This window comes from Zootoca vivipara, chromosome 12, assembly GCF_965207765.1.
Source record: "Zootoca vivipara chromosome 12, rZooViv2.hap1.1, whole genome shotgun sequence".
NCBI classification, from domain to species: Eukaryota; Metazoa; Chordata; class Lepidosauria; order Squamata; family Lacertidae; genus Zootoca; species Zootoca vivipara.
The window spans coordinates 39,858,477-39,876,040 of NC_142595.1; the positions used below are offsets into that span (position 1 = coordinate 39,858,477).

At 52.1% G+C, this 17,564-nt stretch overlaps 1 protein-coding gene across 1 annotated transcript; it reads right to left on the minus strand.

Moving 5' to 3' along the window:
- Nucleotides 1–1,284: 1,284 nt before the first annotated feature.
- Nucleotides 1,285–16,541, minus strand: ZNF646 (zinc finger protein 646). Its single transcript, XM_035135227.3, has 2 exons — nt 15,423–16,541; nt 1,285–9,786 (listed from the first exon to the last, which is right to left on the minus strand). Exon 2 carries the CDS (start codon nt 9,652–9,654, stop codon nt 4,687–4,689), a length of 4,968 nt encoding a protein of 1,655 aa, XP_034991118.3. The 5' UTR covers nt 9,655–9,786; nt 15,423–16,541; the 3' UTR covers nt 1,285–4,686.
- Between the last annotated feature and the right edge of the window lie 1,023 nt (nt 16,542–17,564).

The following is a 17,564-nucleotide window of genomic DNA, read 5'->3' on the forward strand; positions in this document are numbered from 1 at the left end:
CACCTCCACCTCAAGAATCCATAACATAGCTTTCATGGCTGTTATCATTAATGCATTACTATTAAACTTAAGAGCTAGTAGCTGTTGATAGTCTTATCCCCATTAATTTGTAGAATCCTCTTTCAAAGCCATCCAAACAGCTCACCATCGCTATACTGTATGTTGTAGGAGCTAAGAACGTTTTGTACACCTCTATTGCGTCACCCCTTCCAGTACTCAGGAATAAATTCCACTAAACTTGCCAGAACTGGTTTCTTAGTAGGACTGGGCTGTGCACTGATGGGTTGTGGAAAAATACCCACAGATTAAAATATGTTGCCTGAGGCAAGCGGCTTGTGTGTGCTAACTCTGGCAACCTTTGTCATCCTGGTGCCCTCCATGCGTTTTTGACTGGATAGCTCAGTTGGTTAGAGCGCGGTGCTGATAATGCCAAGGTTGCATGTTCAAACCCCGTTAGGGACAGCTGCATATTCCTGCGTTGCAGGGGGTTGGACTAGATGACCCTCAGAGTCCCTTCCAACTCTGCAAATCTATGATTCTGTAACTGGAACTCCCATCAGCCCCAGTCAGCATGTGTAGCACGGCTGTGTGCAGGACTTGGCTTTCCCCTGGGCCTAATGACAAATCCTGTGTGAAGCAGTGATCACCCACCAGCAGATTTGCTTGGATCCACCCTGTGCAGTCTGTCCGTCCCCCAGCCCTTTTACCTGATCTATTTTATGCCCGCCCACAGCTATGAGGAGACCTTGTGAATGCAGGTCTCTGCATGCTCAGGGTCAAACCTGTGGGCTTTCTCCTTGTTCTTTTAAAAGCATCTAGTCGGTTTGAGGAAGACAGCAAATCAGAGAGTGAGAGTGAGAGGAAACACTTCTTTTTAGAAACCAAGAACAATTTATTTGCAGTTTTAAGTGTTTCACAGATCAGGTATGGCCACCAGGTGGCGCCAAGTACCGTGTGAAAATTGATTCCTTCCTATTACAGTACTGTACTTGGGCAAGGTGTTTGGGGGCGGGGAGAGGTCCTACGAGGGATCTAGAGACCTGGGATGTTGCTCCATCTCTGGAAGGGCAGTGAGAACTAGTACATTAGAGCAGGTGAGGAAAGGAAAATGGCTTCTTATGTTTTAAACGTTTTGTCCCCGCCCGCCCTTAAAAAAAGAGAAAGAAATCCCAGCAGCGTTCACAGTGAAGTGCATGTTAAGTAACATACCGAATGGTGATATTTAGAGAACTGGATTAAGGAGAAAGAGAAGTGGGTGGGGAAAACATTTCAAAACATAAGAAATCAGAACAAAATCATTTTAATTCCATAAAGGTTTTGGCTGACCAAAAGCCAGAAATGTCAGTTGTTGAAAACAGCAGCATAAAACAGGACTGTTTAGTACATCTGAGTGTGCCATAAAAATAAAAACTGAGAGGGGGGGGGATATAACAAAATAAACAAACACATATATATGTCCCTCCCTCCCCAATAAAAAATATTACCCAACTATGTTAGAAATTCTATAAAACGTTCATCACAATAGAGAATTCTCAGCTACTTAAAAATGACTACTCTTTCTCTGATCCGAACCCACTGAAGAACTTGGATGGCTTTCACTCGGACCCCCTGCACCGCACACAGGTTTATCTGTGGCAGGCCGAGAAATTCTGCCTGGATGCGAAAAGCGTGGAGGTTGGCCTCGGAACAGCAGTGAACCCTTTGCCCACGCCAGCCAACCCCCCACAACAGAAGAGGAAAGACGCAGCAGTCAAGTTTCTAGTCTGCTTGTTTCAAAAATAGCTTAAAAGGTTCTTCGGAAAGGATTCCCCATCCCCTGCCCCTAGCCTATCACTACAAACATGGCCACCCCTTTTACAAGTTTTAGATCGTGCGAGTAGGAATCCACCCAAGTATTACAGCCAGCTAGTGCCCCATTAGGAAGGTACCACTTTGGGCTGAGGAAGGGATGGAGGCATGCTTTGTTTTATTAAAACCATTGCTGTATTTGGGGAATTAGCACATTGAGGAGAAAGGTTTAGGGCGCTGTGCTAGTTTTCGAGAAGCCAGGAAGAGTTCAAATGCGGAAGGTTTCAAACCTCCAATTCTTTATTTGCAGCCCCGACCAGGTGTCTTGCCCTGCATGCCCGGTATCTGCTTAGAGCCTTGCGGAGAACCAAAATATCTTATTAATAAAATTTAAAAGATAGGTTTAAGAGATCAAGCCGGGAAAACGTTCCAGAAGTTCTCGAGAGAGAGAAGCCCCTGTTTCCCTCAAGGCACACACCCGAGCTTCATCAAAGCATAGAGCTGACTGCATGTATCATTTGCCATAGCGCCATAAAAGTCTTGCCAGGGCAGAAGAAAGGAGAGGAGGCCTCAGGAGGGGTGCAGGAGACAATCAACTGCCCAAGGCATTCTGAGTCTCCTCAAGCACCAAAACCAGATGCAATTATTAACGAGCCTTCATACTTAACATCTAGGGTTATTTAACCCTACCTTCCGGTGGGAAAAGAGACTGACAATTACTAAGATCCTAGCAGGCATGGAAGGAGACTTCTCACTCCACTGACGTAAATCAGTGGAGGCTGGTCCACTCATACAAGCAGGGCGCTGCCCCATCAACTCCAATGTGCCCTCGGCCAACCCACCTGCCCGCTTTCTGCCCGCTTTCTTCTTTCGGCTTGTTTTGCCATCAGGGAGACGGATGGGCTGGCTCTGCCTGTCATTGTCACCTGCTGTTGGGCCTCTCCAAAGACACCAGATGCCCCTGGAGAAGGGAGCTTCCCTTCTTCTGGGGAGGGAGAGGGCTAAATCGCCCCTCTGCACCTGCCGCCATCCTAATCGCTATCAGCTCCCTGCCCCACATAGCGGCACGCTGATGCGTTTACTGCGCTCAGTGTGACATGCCGTTTGATCCGGATTCACTTCCTCCATGCATCTCGGAACAAGGACTGAGTCAGAACCAAACCAAACGTGACGTTTAGTGGCGGCACTGCACGACTCCTTCTCTTTTAACTGCACAGGGGGGGCGTGTTCCTTCCCACTGCCATAAACATGGCAAAAGGACACGGGAGATCCTGCTGGAGTTCCCACGTAGAACAGAAGGTTAAATCCACTCTCTCTCTCTCCCCCCCCCCAGTCTGATCTGGCTTGACCATGCCACCCGTCAGTACATCAGCAGGTTAAAGGCAAATGAACAGTGCCACGCCATACAACCTAATAAACGCCACCTTTAGTTTGGCCCTCAGAATCGCCCTTAAAGGAGAGCTGCGATGCTCGAAGAAGCGTTGGGCAATGAGCTGTTATCTTGGTACATCTGGGAGGTCTCCTCCTCTGGCCCCCACTTTCGTTCCTGCATTTGGGGTCTTCTCTTCCTTCCTCTGGCACAGAGGTGCCTTAGAACTACACATCTGTAGAGACCTCTACAGGTCAGGTGATCCCTGTACCACAGGGGCAGAGGTGGTTTTAGAGAAAATACACACAGAGAGGCGGGGGTACCTGCAAAACCTTTCTTTTTTTTCCTGAGGGTTAGGAGCAGAAGTAACCTGTCCAATTGATTGCGGACATTTGTTCTTTCATCATGCTCCCGCTGGTTCCACTAGGGCCTGTGTGAGGAGACCGTTCCAGGTCCAATTTTACAAAGATTAAGGTCAACATCCAGACTGTACACTGAGTACACTTTCAGTGCACATCGTTTCCTCAAAGAACCCTAGGAACTGTAGTTTGCTAAAGATGCTGGGAGCTGCAGCTCCGTGAGGGCAAACTACCGCTCCCGGGATTCTTTAGGGGAAGCCGTGTGAATTAAATGTGCTTTACATGTATATCCTGCGCATGTGACCTTAATTTCCTCACCTAAACTCAAAGCTTTAAGTCAATCACCTCTAGGAATCCATTCTAGTAATAAACACAATAATCTTTTAGTGACTTTTCTCCAGAACCCGCTTCGAAAAGACGTCAAAGCCTACAAATTTGGACAAGTTGTAAAAACTCTCTTTTGCACCAAGAAAACGTATACAATTTTCCAGTTAAGGAGGTAGTAGTAATCCAAAGTTACTCCACACCAAGGATGCTTGTTTGTACTCATTCAGCAACTAAAACTGAGCTCACCCCCCCCCCAATTTGTTTTTGTTTGTTTGTTTAGGACAGTACGTTTTTGATTCTACTTTTGTTTTTATTTAAAAAACCCAGGACTTTAAATACCATATGCAGCTTAAACACAAACTTGCTAACTCATCTGACTTTCAAAATGGATTTTAGAAGTATAAAAAACAGTTTGAAAACTCAAATCAGTACGGGGTTTAAGCACATGCCTGAAAGGTTCCAAGGGGGGCTAAAATTCAGTTCTCAAAACAGGATCCAAGTTTACGAAGGTTGCCGGAAGGGAGCATTTCCAAGTGACACAAAAGAGGTATCGTTGGAGTGCTCAATACAACATTCCATCGAAAGTTTGCCCCACCCCTCAGTGTCTTTGGACCCTGGTGTTCTAGAGAGAAATGGGGGGGGGGGTTGTCGTGCACCCAATTTCCTCCACATTTCACCCGCTGGGTATCCCTGACCTTCTTCCTCCCCCCCCCTCCCCAATGCATGGACAATTGATCCCAGGGGTACAGCAGCTCCCCACCCAGCCTTTCAAATTTCCCTGCAGCTGGATGTCCTTGCCCTACCATCCTTGGCACATGTGGTCCCCACACGGGCTGCCCACCCTCAGCTCACGTCCCCCGGAGCACCGCCCCTAGCAGCAGGGTACCCGCCATCCTTGGCATGCGACAGCAGGTGTTGCCGGAAGCTGAGCTGGTGGGAGAATCCCTTGGAGCAGACGGCACAGGAGAAACGGCCTTCCTCCTTGAGGCCGCTGTGAGCCTTGGCGTGGGCGGCTAAGCGGCGGGCGGTCCGGAAGGCTTTGCCGCAGTGGGGGCAGCGGTGGCGCCTCTTGTCCGTGTGGACGTGGAGGTGGTTCTTGAGGGCCAGGAGGTTGTGGAACTCCTTCTGGCAGGTGGGGCAGCGGTAGAGGCCGGTGGCGTGTGCCTTCTTGTGGTTGAGGAGACTACCAGCATGGCGGTATGTCCGCTCGCAACTGTTGCACTTGTAGGGCCGCTCGTCCGGCGGCTGGCCGGCTGCTGCTGCACAGGAGGAGGAGGAGGGATCAGCCGCTTTCTCTTCAGCGACATCCACTGCCACCTCAGACTGGTGTCTCCGCAGGTGGCGCATGAGGCTCCGAGACGCTCGGAAAGTCTTGCCGCACTCCGAACACTGGAAGCGTTTCTTCGCGTGGACGCGGCTGTGGTTCCTCAGAGCGGCACGGTTGGGGAAGTGTTTGGGGCACGTCTGGCACTGGAAAGAGCCCGGAGGGGGCCCCCCTGGGCTGCTGCCCCCCTGCTCCCTTTGGGGAACGGTCAGGCTCCCCTCTCGCTCTTGGCCTGGAGCACTCTGGCCGCACGGGTGAGGCCTGCGCTGATGCCGCAGAAGCTGCCGCTGCCACTTGAAGGCCTTGCCGCAATCTGGGCACCGGTGGCGTTTCACTTCGTAGTGGATGCGCTGGTGGTTCTTGAGGGACATGAGGTTGGGGTAGGCCTTGCTGCACAGCGAGCAAGCAAAGTGCCCCGTCTTGTGGCTCTTCTGGTGGTTCAGCAGGCTACCCGCGTGGCGGTACGTGCGCCCGCACTCCCCACACCGGTAAGGGCGCTCTTCGGGGTCCGGGCGGCGCTTGGTGGCGCTGCCGAGAGAGTGGGCCGAATTGACCCCCTTGGCCGCTCGCTTGGCATGAGCGGACCTCCGGGGAGGGTGGGAGGAGGAGAGGTCCCGCTTCCGGTCGCGGTGGACGTGCTGGTGGCTGGCCAGCTGCTTCTGGAGCCGGAAGGCCTTGGGGCATTCGGGGCAGCGGTAGCGTTTGGTTTCGAAGTGGGTGCGGTTGTGGTTCTTGAGGGCCATGAGGTTGAAGAACTGCTTCTGGCAGATGCCACAATGGAACAGGCCGGTCTTGTGTGTCTGTTTGTGGTTGATCAGGCTGCCTGCATGCTTGTAGCTCCGCTCGCAAATGTCACACTGGAAGGGGCGCTCCAAAGGAGAACCCTCCTCTTCAGCAGACGGACCACCGTTTTCGTCTCCCTCCTCTTTCCCAACCTCTTGGTCAAAATGCAGAGCCTGGTGGGCCTCCAAGCCAGCTAGTCCCTCACAGGCCTCCCTGCAGACACCATACGCTTGCATATCTCTCTTCTCAGACTGGCCAGCGGCCAATGCTTCCTGTCCCAATTTTTCCTCCACAACGGGAGATGGGAGAGGGGAGGAGGAAGTGTTTGGTAGATCTTCCCCCTTTTGCAGCGCCACACCCCTCCCTTCAAGGGACTCCTCCTTCGGCGCCTCACAAACAACAGGTGGGTCCCCTGCTCCCGCAGGGTCTGGTTGCCGGAGTTCCGGCACGCTGCCGTTCAGCTTACATCTCGGGTGGTTCCGGAGGTGGTTCCGGTAGGCAGACAGATTGGGGTACTGCCGGCAGCAGAAGCCACACTGGTAATCTCCAATCTGGTGGATCTTCTTGTGATTGACCAAGCTGCCACCGTGCCGGTAAGTTTTGCCGCACTGACCGCAGGCGTAAGGCCGGCTGTCCAGGGGTTCGACGGCAGCAGCCGGTAATTCTGCTGGGGGCAGAGGCTCCTGTTCCTCCTCCAGGCGTGGGGCTCGTCGGAGCTGGATCGAAGTGTCAGCCAAGGCAGCGGCCTTCTCCTCCTGGTGCCCTTCGCTGTGTTCTTCCAAGCTGGCCATATCGTCAAACGTCTGGCCACAATAGCCGCAGATGTGAGAGAGGAGCTGCTCCTCTTCCTGGTCACCTGCCCTGTCCAGCCGTTCGCCCGCTTCCCTTTCGAGCACCGCCTCCTGCTCCTCCCCCTGGTTTTCGCCCTCTTCATGCAGGAGGCTGTGATGGTGCTCGAGGTCCTCCTCGCTGGGGAAGATCATGCCACAGAGGCTGCAGAGAAAGGGCTGCTCTTCGGCGCTGCCATCCCCACCCGGGCTGCCCCAGCCAGACGCTGTGGCTTTGGTGTGACCGTGGAAGTGGTTTTTCAAAGCCAGAAGACTGGGATACTCCTTGGGGCAGAGGGAGCACTGGTAGATGCCAAGCTGGTGGGTCTCCTTATGACTCATCAAGCTGCTCACCTGGTTGAAGCCGAGCCCACACTGCTCGCAGAGGTAGGGGAGCACCTCAACGTCACCAGGCAATGGCGAGGGGGCCTTTGATTGGGACGGCCAGCCGTTCATGGCAGCGCCTTCTTCTAGAATGCCGTAGGTGTCCTGGAACTCGTCGCCTGAGAACAATGCCCCAGGCACAGTGGCTCCGTCTTCGGCATCCTCCTCCTCGTTCGTAGCCACAGCAACCTCCGATGGTCCCCTCCGAGGCCTCTGATGCCCGCGCAAGTGGCTCTTCAGGGAGGCAACATTCTGGAAGTGCTTCCCGCAAAGCGAGCAGCTGAAGTCGCCTGTCTGGTGAGTCTGCTTGTGGTTGATGAGGCTCCCTGAGTGCCGGTATGACTTGCCGCACTGATCGCACCCGTACAGCCGCTGGATGGGCGACTCGGGCCTCTCGGCTGTCCCTTCGGACCACTCCCCTTCGCTCCTGTGCTGGAGGGTGTGATTCTGTAGTCCGTCCATGCTGGCAAAGGTCATCCCGCATTGGGGGCAGGCATGCGCCACCTCAGAGGAAGGCAGGACGTCCTCGGCAACAGCTGCCCCGTTCTCCAGATCTTCCACATCCTGCCTGATAGCCTGGAGGAGATCAGCTTCCTGCGGGTGAAAGACCCCCAGTCTGGGGACCGCCGCCACCTCTATGTCTTCCGTACACGGCAGGTGGCGCAGCTGATGGAGCTGGAACTCGGCCTCCTCCTCGAAGCACTCCCCACAGCTGCTGCACGTCAAGCCACCCCCTTGCTCCCGGCTGCGCAGGCGGGCTGCCCGCAGATGCACACGGACGTGATTCCGGAGCGCCATGAGGTTGGAGTACTGCTTGGGGCAGATGGAGCACTGGAAGACCCCGGTCTGGTGGGTGTGGCGGTGGTTCACAAGGCTGCCGCGGTGCCGGTAACTCCTCCCACAGTCCGTGCACCGGTACGGCCGCTCTTCATCTCCGGCGCCTCTTTCCTCCTCTTCCTTTGGACAGGAGGCTCCTCTCCAGGCTTCCGGTGGCTGTGGATGGCAGTCCCCGGAGTCCCCAGGGCTGTCCTCCAGTTTTGGTGGGCCCGGGAGGCCAGCTGCATGCTGGGAAGCCTCTTCCGGAACCGGCAAACCAAGCTTGGACTTGAGGTGGACCCGCAAGTGGTTTTTCAAGGCAGCCAAGTTGTACAGCTGCTTCGAGCAGATGCTGCAGCTATACACCCCGGTTTGGTGGCTCTTCTTGTGATTGATGAGGCTCCCTGCGTGCCGGTAAGTCCTGCCACAATCCCCGCAGCGGAAGGGCCGCTCTTCAAACGCGGCGGAGCCACCCTCTCCTTTCAAACTTGCTTCCCATGCTCCATTGGAGCCAGGCGCCAGTGGCAAGGGACTGCGGCCTTCCTCCTCCTCTTCTTCGTCAGCTTCCTCTGGATAGAGGCAGCTGTGCCCCTTTAGCTCCTCATCGTCGCCAAAAGCCCCGCCGCAGCGGACACAGAGCTCCCCGTCCGGGTTGCAGCGCTCGCCGCCCCCTGCTTTGGAAGCGTCTTTCAGGCTGCAGGGGGCGCTGTCTCCAAAGTGTGTTGTTCCTGCCGGCGGGGGCTGGTAGATGTCCAGTTTCGCCGAGGTCTCTATGGAGTCCTCCTCCCACAGACCCTGCTCTGAGCTTTCCCAGGCCGGCAGGCCCGCTGCCTGGCTTGGGTCCTCGTCATGGGCTTTCTGGTGGCTCAGCAGTTCGGAGGGGAGTCGGAAGGCCTTGTGGCAGAAGCGGCACTTGTAGGGCCGGTACTCCGAGTGGAGGCGAGTGTGGCTCTTGAGAGCCATGAGGTTGGAGAACTCCTTGTGGCACATGCCACACTGGTACACGCCCAGCGTGTGGCTCTGCTTGTGGTTGGTCAGGCTGCCAGCGTGCTTGTAGGCTTTGTCGCACTGGTTGCACTTGAAGCGGCGCTCGTCCGCAGCAGCAGCCTGGAGCCCCGCCTCTTCCTCCTCCTCCTCCTCCCCCATCGGGAGTGGCTCCTCTGTCTCCGCTTCCCCCCGGACAGGGAACTCCAGCTGAGAAAAGTCAGCCGGCACCACCGACTCGGCGATGTACTTCTCTAGGTTGCTCAGCAAGCTCCCGCTGCTGCCTTCCATCCCGGAAAAAGTATCGGCGTCCGACGAAGATGTGTCCTGGCTCCTATGGAAGGCGTAGCTCCCGCCATTGCAGCCCTCTTCCCCCTCCTGGTCCCGGGCAGCACGAGCCAGGCAGTGGTGGCCAGTAAGCTGGGAGAAGGCCCGGAAGCTGCACCCACAGTCCCGGCACTTGTAGCGCTTCTCCTCGGTGTGGGTGCGCAGGTGGCTCTTGAGAGCCATGGGGTTGGAGAAGTCCTTGTGGCACAGCAGGCAGCAGAAGAGGCCCACCTCATGGGTGCGCCGGTGGTTCACCAGGCTGCCGGCGTGGCGGTAGCTCCGTGGGCACTGCTTGCACTTGTACGGACGCTCCTCCTGCCCGCTGGCGGGCTGCTCGCAGGTCAGGGCGGCGTCCCCCTCAGCCATTGCTCACATAAGAAGGCGGCGCTCTGCCCACTTCTTTAAAGAGGAAGCCCTGGGTGCTCTGGGGTGCAGCACGGTCCCATAGTGTGGTCTCGGGGTCCCGTTTTTCTCCCCCAAGCGCTCCGAAGCCAAAACCTACGGACACAAGGCAAGGACAGAATAGATGAGAAAACCTGGTTGAGCAAGTTGAGGTTCATTGCAACTGGAAAAGTGGGGAAATAGCACATATCCTGCAGATCAGATATGCCTACATCAACCTAGATCAGTGGTTTTTAACCCATGTGCCGTGGCACCCTGGGGTGCCTTGAAGGATGGCCAGGGGTGCCACAAGCAGCACTGGCCTCTGTCCCTCTTCCCTCCCTTCCTCTCGTGTCTCTGCCTCTGAAAGGCTAGCCCTGGCGACAAGCTCTCCAGGCGAATGGTGCCTCTGGGGCTGGCCAGGGGGTGCTGGTTGCCAGGAGCTGAGGTAGCCTCAGGGTAAGCAAGCAAACAAATGGGTGAGAGAGCCTAGCCAGCCAGTCCGCCAGCTCTTGCTGTTGGGAATGGACGGACAAGTGGGAAGCCGACAGGCAGGCACCGCGCTGGCCTTTCTTATGCTTGCTGTGTGAAAGGCCTGCCTAGGAGCTGAGTGCCTGGTGCTGAAGCGAAGCCCTTCCATCATGCAGGCCTGGCAGCGCCTGCTGCCGCCACTGCTGCCTCCCAAGGTAAGGAGCTGGCCTCATGTTCACCTTTGGCCAGTCTCCATTGGGCCACTAAGGCTGCGGGCATCCTCTTCCCAGGTCCCTGTGGGCCAGTGTGAGGAGGCAGCTCTCTTTGGGGCAGGGGAGGCAGCTCAGAGACCAGAGGCGGCAGCTGCAGCTGCCCAGAGCACTCCCAAGGAGAGAGGAGTGGAGAGGAGGCTGAGGGAATAATCCAGAAGGGAAGGTCTTCCAAAAAGGGTGAGAGGCTGCCAGCTTTTCAGGCAAGGGGTGACATAACTGGGCTCCTTAGCCCAACTGGGGTGCCACAGAAAGGGTGTAGTTCGTCAAGGGAGCCGTGAACTCAAAAGGGTTGAAAACCTCTGGCCTAGATGATTCCTCCCAACCCTCTTTCATTCCCCTCGCCCAGGGAGTTAGGAGCGCAAGTCAATGCCTTATAGTATATGCTTCTGGGATTTGCCTGCGAAACACTCAGACGTCAAGCGTCTCCTCCCAGACTGGTGCTGGTGGCAGCTGTCATCCAAAACATCTGGAGGGGCACCAGGTTGGGGAAGGTTGGAATAGTCTACACTGGGAGCCTGTGGTCCTCTAGATGTCCTTGGACAAAACTCCCATTCTCCCTGCCCATTGGATGGAGTTGAGGGGAGATGGACTTCAAAACTTCTGGTTGGGTTCAAGCTACCCATGCCTGGTCTACACAGATGGCGAGGGGCACCTGTGTATCTGCAGAACTACTCTTTCAAAGCAGAAGGTCTCAGCTTCAATTCCCCAATGGCTCCAGTTTTGTGGATTTTTTTGTTTAAGGATCCAACAGTATAGGGAAAGATATCCCAAGATCCCAGAGAGTTGCTGCCAATCAGAGTAGACACCACTGGGGTAGACTGATCAACAGTCAGATACGGGCACAATCAGCCTCCCATGTGCCTAGGCAGGCAGGCCAATGGTCAGACTCAATGAGACAGCTTAAGGTTCCGGTTTCCGCCTGCAGGAATGGCGGACCTGTTTTCCATCTCTCTGACCTTTGTAAGGAATTTGGCGGTTGCTAGGGGAGTAAATGGCAACCCCCTACCCTCTCCGGGGGTTACGGAGAGGGGCCGCTGGCCCGCGATGCCCCCAGACCCACTCCGACTGTTTTTGGAGTGGGGGGAGCTTGGGCTGAGCACTTACAAGGGCCAGGACTCCCGGACGCTAATCTGCATGGCGGGGATTTCCATGGTTAAAGAAGATAATTAGGCTTAAATCTATGGACATACTTCAGAAGGAGGGAAAGAAGCGCTGTTTACTGCTGAGAAATTTATGCTGCCGAGTGAGAGGAGTCAAAGATTGTACTGCATCTGGAAGAAGGATTGATGGGGACGGAGCGATAAGGGGAGTGAGTTTTTATTTTATTTTTTTTCTTCATATTGTTGCCTCGTACCTTCCCGGACGCGATGTCCTGGCTTGTTTGGAGTGAAAGAGAAGCAAAAGACTGTGTGAGTTGAACCTTATAACTGTTGTTACTGAGCATATTTTTTTAAAGATGTGGAGTTGCCGATGAGAAAAGCCCCCCCCTAGTCGGACGGAAGGAGTTCTGAATGCGTTCGGAGGATTTATGAGCTGTGACGCACTTTAAATTGGAGCAGCGACCTGAAGCTAAGTTCAGCTATAGGGCAAGGAGATCCATTAATTTACCAAGAGTCTATGGTTTGATGTTTGGGTCTCCTGCCTGGAAAAGCTGTAAATTCTATAATGATCGTAAATCTTCATGGCTAAAAGCGAAAGTGATTTGAGCTTTTTAAGATGGCGCTACTTCGAATTGCTTCAACGTAACAGGAGCTCCATTAAGAAGATTTATGGGGAGGCTGGACTGATTAACTCACACAGGAGAAAGAACATCTGTGAGACTTTGTTTGATATTTATATCAGCAGCTGGGAAACAATCGTGAAAGTGGAAAACATCTATGTGACTGTAAGGGGAGGATCTGGATTATTATGAACTTGAAGGACGATTTGAACTTTAGAAAAAAGACGGCAGTGGACAGTTGCGAGGAATTCCCAATTTCTTGAAGCATGGGAACCCAAATAAAAAATTCTTTAGATGATTTGGCATAACATTCGGTCTGATTGATATATATATGTGTATAATTTGAAATATTGAATGTGATATAATTGGTTTTAATTGGAAAATTAATAAAAATATTTAAAAAAAAAAAAAAAAGAGACAGCTTAAGAAACACAAGTAATCCATGCTTCAGTGCAAGAGACTCACTTTGGCCAGGGCTGATATCAGCACCCAATGTCCTCAGGCTGCTCTGGGTCTCCCATTAAAAAAATTAGTATTAATCTTTGAGCCCCCACTTTAATTTCCCAGTATGTCCACTTATAACAGTACTCCAAGTATCCATTGGAAAACTTAAATTGCTTCCAGGGCAGCCTGCTAAAGGGTACTTTTCTCAGGGTCCCCTCAAACCCAGCATTGGTGTGGCTCAAAATTTCAGAAGAAATTTGCCTTCTGGTGCTATGAATATACAAATTCTCTTAGCCATATGGTTGGCCACTGTGAGAGAACAGGATGCTGGACTAGATATGGAATTCCCTCCCCGACAGAGGTGCACTTGTGCTATATAGCTGCAGGCAAAAGCTAAAGACACACCTCTTTACCCTGGCCTTTGACACCTGGTCTTCAGGAACCACCCTATTCCTGTGGCTGGAATTTGTTTTAACTGTTATTAATAACTGAATTTTAAATGGTTGTAACCTGCCAACGGGTGACAACATAACCTGCTGGTGAAGAGCAGGTAATAACAACAAGAATAATAATAATAGATGTTGGAATAGGTGGTCCAGCAAAGCTCTTCGAATGGGTCTAGGTCTGCAAATCTACCTTGTATTCAACATTTAATTTCATGCAGGTGAGGAAGGACGCTGCTAGAGGAAACAGAGGACACCCTCTCCCTTCCGCCATAGGGAAGTCTCTGCCTCCCATAAGCAGCACAGAAACATCACAGAGTGGCAAAGGGTGGGGGTGTTTACTAAAAGGCTTCTCTTTTTTTTAAAAAAAAACCAAACTTAGTAACAGGCTACTTTCCATGATAGCCATAAAGAAGAGGGTCTTCTGTGGCCACTGTGGAAATTCAGTTAGTTAGCTAATTAAATTTCTATACCACTCTTCACCTGAGGATAACAGGGCATTTTACAATACAGTGGTACCTTGGTTCTCGAACTTAATCTGTTCCGGGAATCCGTTCAACATCCGAAACCGTTCTAAAACCAAGGCGCGGCTTCCGGTTGGCTGCAGGAGCTTCCTGCACTCAAGCGGAAGCCGCGTCAAGACGTTCAGCTTTCGAAAAACGTTTGCAAGCTGGAACATTCACTTCCGGGTTTGCGGCATCCGAGAGCCGATTTGTTTGGCAACTAAAGCCATTCGAGAACTAAGGTACCACTGTATATAGTATACAGATATGCAGGCTAATTTTGTAAACTGGCAAATTTTGTGGCCTTCTTTATCGGGCTACTGTAACTTCACATTCCAGTTACAGAAAGTGATACAAAGAGCAGAATTCAGCATCCTGAAAGCTTTGGACTTTTATTAATTATTAAAATGAATGAAGCCTTTATATTTGAAGGCAGTACACCACTGATTACCAGTTGCTTGAGAAAAGTGTTCCCATGCAGGATTCCTGGAACTCTAGTAGCAGAATTCCTATTCTTTACACATTGGCTGCACTTGGATGTCATTGTAAAGCATGGTTTACTGTGACAGAACATAGGTCTCTTGAACTCCCTTGCCCCTCATTTGTCTAACACGGTCACAAGGAGGAGTTTGCAAACTCTCACTTTTATTTTTTATTCATCAGAGCTTGTTGCGCTGTCAAAGCCCTCTAAAAATGTGGGTGAATTTAACTATGATTTGTTTGAAAAAAGCCAGCTTCAAGCCATGGGTTTGTAAACATTAACCACAGTTTAGAATTCAGACAAAACACTATAGTTTTCTGAAAAACAGAAGTGAAAGGTGCTATGGGCATCTTATATGGAAAGGAAAGGCATAGGTGTACTCACTCAATCAATCAACTCATGTCCTGATTTCATCCTCACAACCAAACTGGTGTGGGTAGGGGTGTGCAACCATTGGTTATCGTGACAGGAGGTGGCTGAAAGGAGCATTTGTTTCACATGACGGAAACTCTTTAACTCGCCTCCCATCCAGTTAATAAAGGGTTGGGACAGTTGCAGGCAGGAATTGGCCAAGAGGATTTCTACCATGCTATCCAAAGGCAGCCATTGCCATCTGATGAAACCCTCTGCCGCAGTCAGCTCAGTTGCTTTAAGTGTGGTGCTGATAATGCCAAGGTTGTGGGTTTGATCCCCATATGGGCCAAGCTGCATATTCCTGCATAGCAGCGAGTTGTGGAGCCTTCAGCTACAGAGACAGACTACCTTGGAATTCCACAATACGGAGAAATCTCCTAATTAGTCTCATGGCCTCAGAGGCTGGCCTTCCAGACTGCTTTGGGCAAACCACATTCCAAGGTCTGGCATGACGTCAGGCAAGGGAAAGTTCAAGCTGCAGCTAAAGGGAAGAACAACTGAATTCAAGCCAAGGAATCAAAGGAACATTTTCCCTTTTCAAGCCATGTCCTGATTCAAGTTCGACAGCAAATCTTCCTTTGCACAAGCCAGGTTACTCCCAATTATTTCCTTTGAATTTGTCACCTAATGAGTGACCTGTTAGGGGCTCATGCGGGGCAGAGGAGGTTAGGATCTGGCCTTCCTGTCTTCACATAATAGAACTATAATGGATCCAAACAAACAGGACCTGGGAATCCAGGACTCTATCCCCATCTCTGTTAGGAAAGTAGTGAGGCTGAATAATGTGCTAGGTGTTTTCCATACCTATGAAAGCAGAATGGTGAAGATGGGAGATTTTACCCAGGGGTGCAGTAAAGCATGCAAGCCAAAAAACTGCCTTTTAAACATACCTTTCTGCAGACTGCACAAACAGATAAGCTCTGTTTTTGCAAAAACAAGGATAGGTCACACAAAGGTTAAAGTGTAGGACTCCAGACACATTTACAAAGAAGGTTGCTTTCTTACCTCTCAGATCACACTGAGCATCCCAGCTGAGCACCGCACTTCTCTAACATGAGAAGTAAACAGAAGGCAGGGAATAAAGTCCAGGAGACTGGCATGTTGAACTGTGCTTAAAATAAAAATAATACGAGAGTGGGAAGTGACTTTTCTAAATTGGGACAGGTAGTTTCACATGGTTTAAGCCACTAAATATATTGCTTGGATTTTCCATAAGGAAAGGGAAATGTACAGATCTTCAGGATGCAGGAGAGTCTGATTTTCAGTTCAAGACATATTAACGGAACAAGTACCTTGAGTGTACAGGGACTAGTATTCAGACCTCAAAATGCTATGTTCAAGTAGAGATTCCAGATTCACAATGGGTCTGAATACCAAACTTAAAAGTACAGATGGAAATCTCAGGCTCTTCACATCAGGTAGCTTCAAGTACTGCAGGTCCCCAGGTGGAGATATTGAAACATTGTTTCATAAGAGTTCAAACCACATGCTCCGTCGGAGAGGCAGCATTTTGTGGGGAGATTCGACACCTAGATCACCCAGGAGTCAGGGAGAGCAGCTAGCATCTGTCTGTATTTACTCCAGGACCTCTAAGGCATGAGGGATGAAAGCTCCCAGGGAGGCTGGACCTGCGAGGTCACAGGGAGAGGCAGTGGTCAGCAATTATACTTCAGGAAAGGGAGAAGGCAGCAAACCCTCGGGATTCTGGGTGCAGGCTGAGGATATGGGGTGCCAGGTCTTCTTCTTCCAGCTGTAGGGGACAAGCAGAAGAACTCCAGAGTCCACTCAGGATCCAGCCATGAGGTAGAAGAGACGCCCCACGTAGTTGCCTCAGTTTCCTGGAAGACAAACGCACACAGTTCTCTTCCTCGTCCTCCCAAGGGGCGATGGGCGAGTTTGCTCGAGGCAAGCGAGGAGAAGCGAAACGTGGGAGGGGAACTCCTGCTGCTGCCCAGCCCCTTTGGAGCCCCCAGGAGCAAAAGCTGGCCCTTCAGGCGCCCCCTACTTCTCCCCGAGGCGCCTCACTCGAAGGGGCCGGCACTCCAGAAAACCTCCTTCCTTAAGAGCTGAGGATTTGGATTCGAAGAAGTCACAGAGGCTGGGGCAACAACAAATACTTCCTTTTGTTGCTAGGAAACAGGAAATGTGCACCCGCCAAAGCTCTCCCCCGCCAATCAAGATGGGGCTCCACTTCCGGCGACTTTCTGCCGCCTGCGGTGGAGAGAAGAGGTGTAACGCCCAAAGTCTTCCCCCGCCAGAACTTGGCACCCACGCAGAGAGATACTCCCTCGAAAAAGAAATGATAATCGGGTAAGCAAAAAAAGGAGCTACGGCAAACTATTGGTCTTCTGTAGATGCTGAGTGGCGTTGCTGTAGATCTCGGCATCTCCAGGATGAAAACTATCTTCAAACTCTGACTCTGCGCTGGAAATTAGCTCTTCGTTAAGTTACCTTAAAACGGATGCAGCGTACGGCTCTGCGCTTTGGGCATCTCTATGAGAACTAACCGGAACTTCCTGTCCAAATTTCAACGGCGGTTCCGCTCTAGCAGTGCAAAGTATAGAGCGGTTTCGTTCGCCATAGAGATTCCGATAGAAGAGTGTCGCCGCCGCTGCTGGAGAAGAGAACGCGGACACAAAGGGAGGCTTCGATTTCACAGAAAGTTTCCCGCTCGTGCCTTTCTGGTTCCTCTCCCTACGGTCGCCTCATGTGGTGTGTTACAGAGATACAGGTCCCAACAACAACAGTTCCACTCGGAACGTATATTTAGTTCCGTGCTTCCGAAGCCATAGCGAAGGCCGCATTACAACCGCAGCAAATCTCATCCCCACCCCATTACACACCTTGCCAGTCCAGGATGCGCCTCCGGCCAACGCAACTGAAAAGCAGAACGACCCCAAATTTGGAACCAGGGTTTTTGTTTTTATAAAAGCAGAGGGGTCAAAAGGTATCGGGAAATGCCACACACCACTCGGTGTAACAGCCAAACTCTTCCCCGCCACACTTCTTGTCCGTCGCGAAGCTTCGCCCCGCTTTCCGATGCCACACTTCCGTCCCCCGTGCAATTCCGAACCCCTTCCCCGCTGCATCCTCGGCCATGCCACACTTCCTGTCCGCGCTGCTACCCCGCCCCGTCCCTTGCAATCC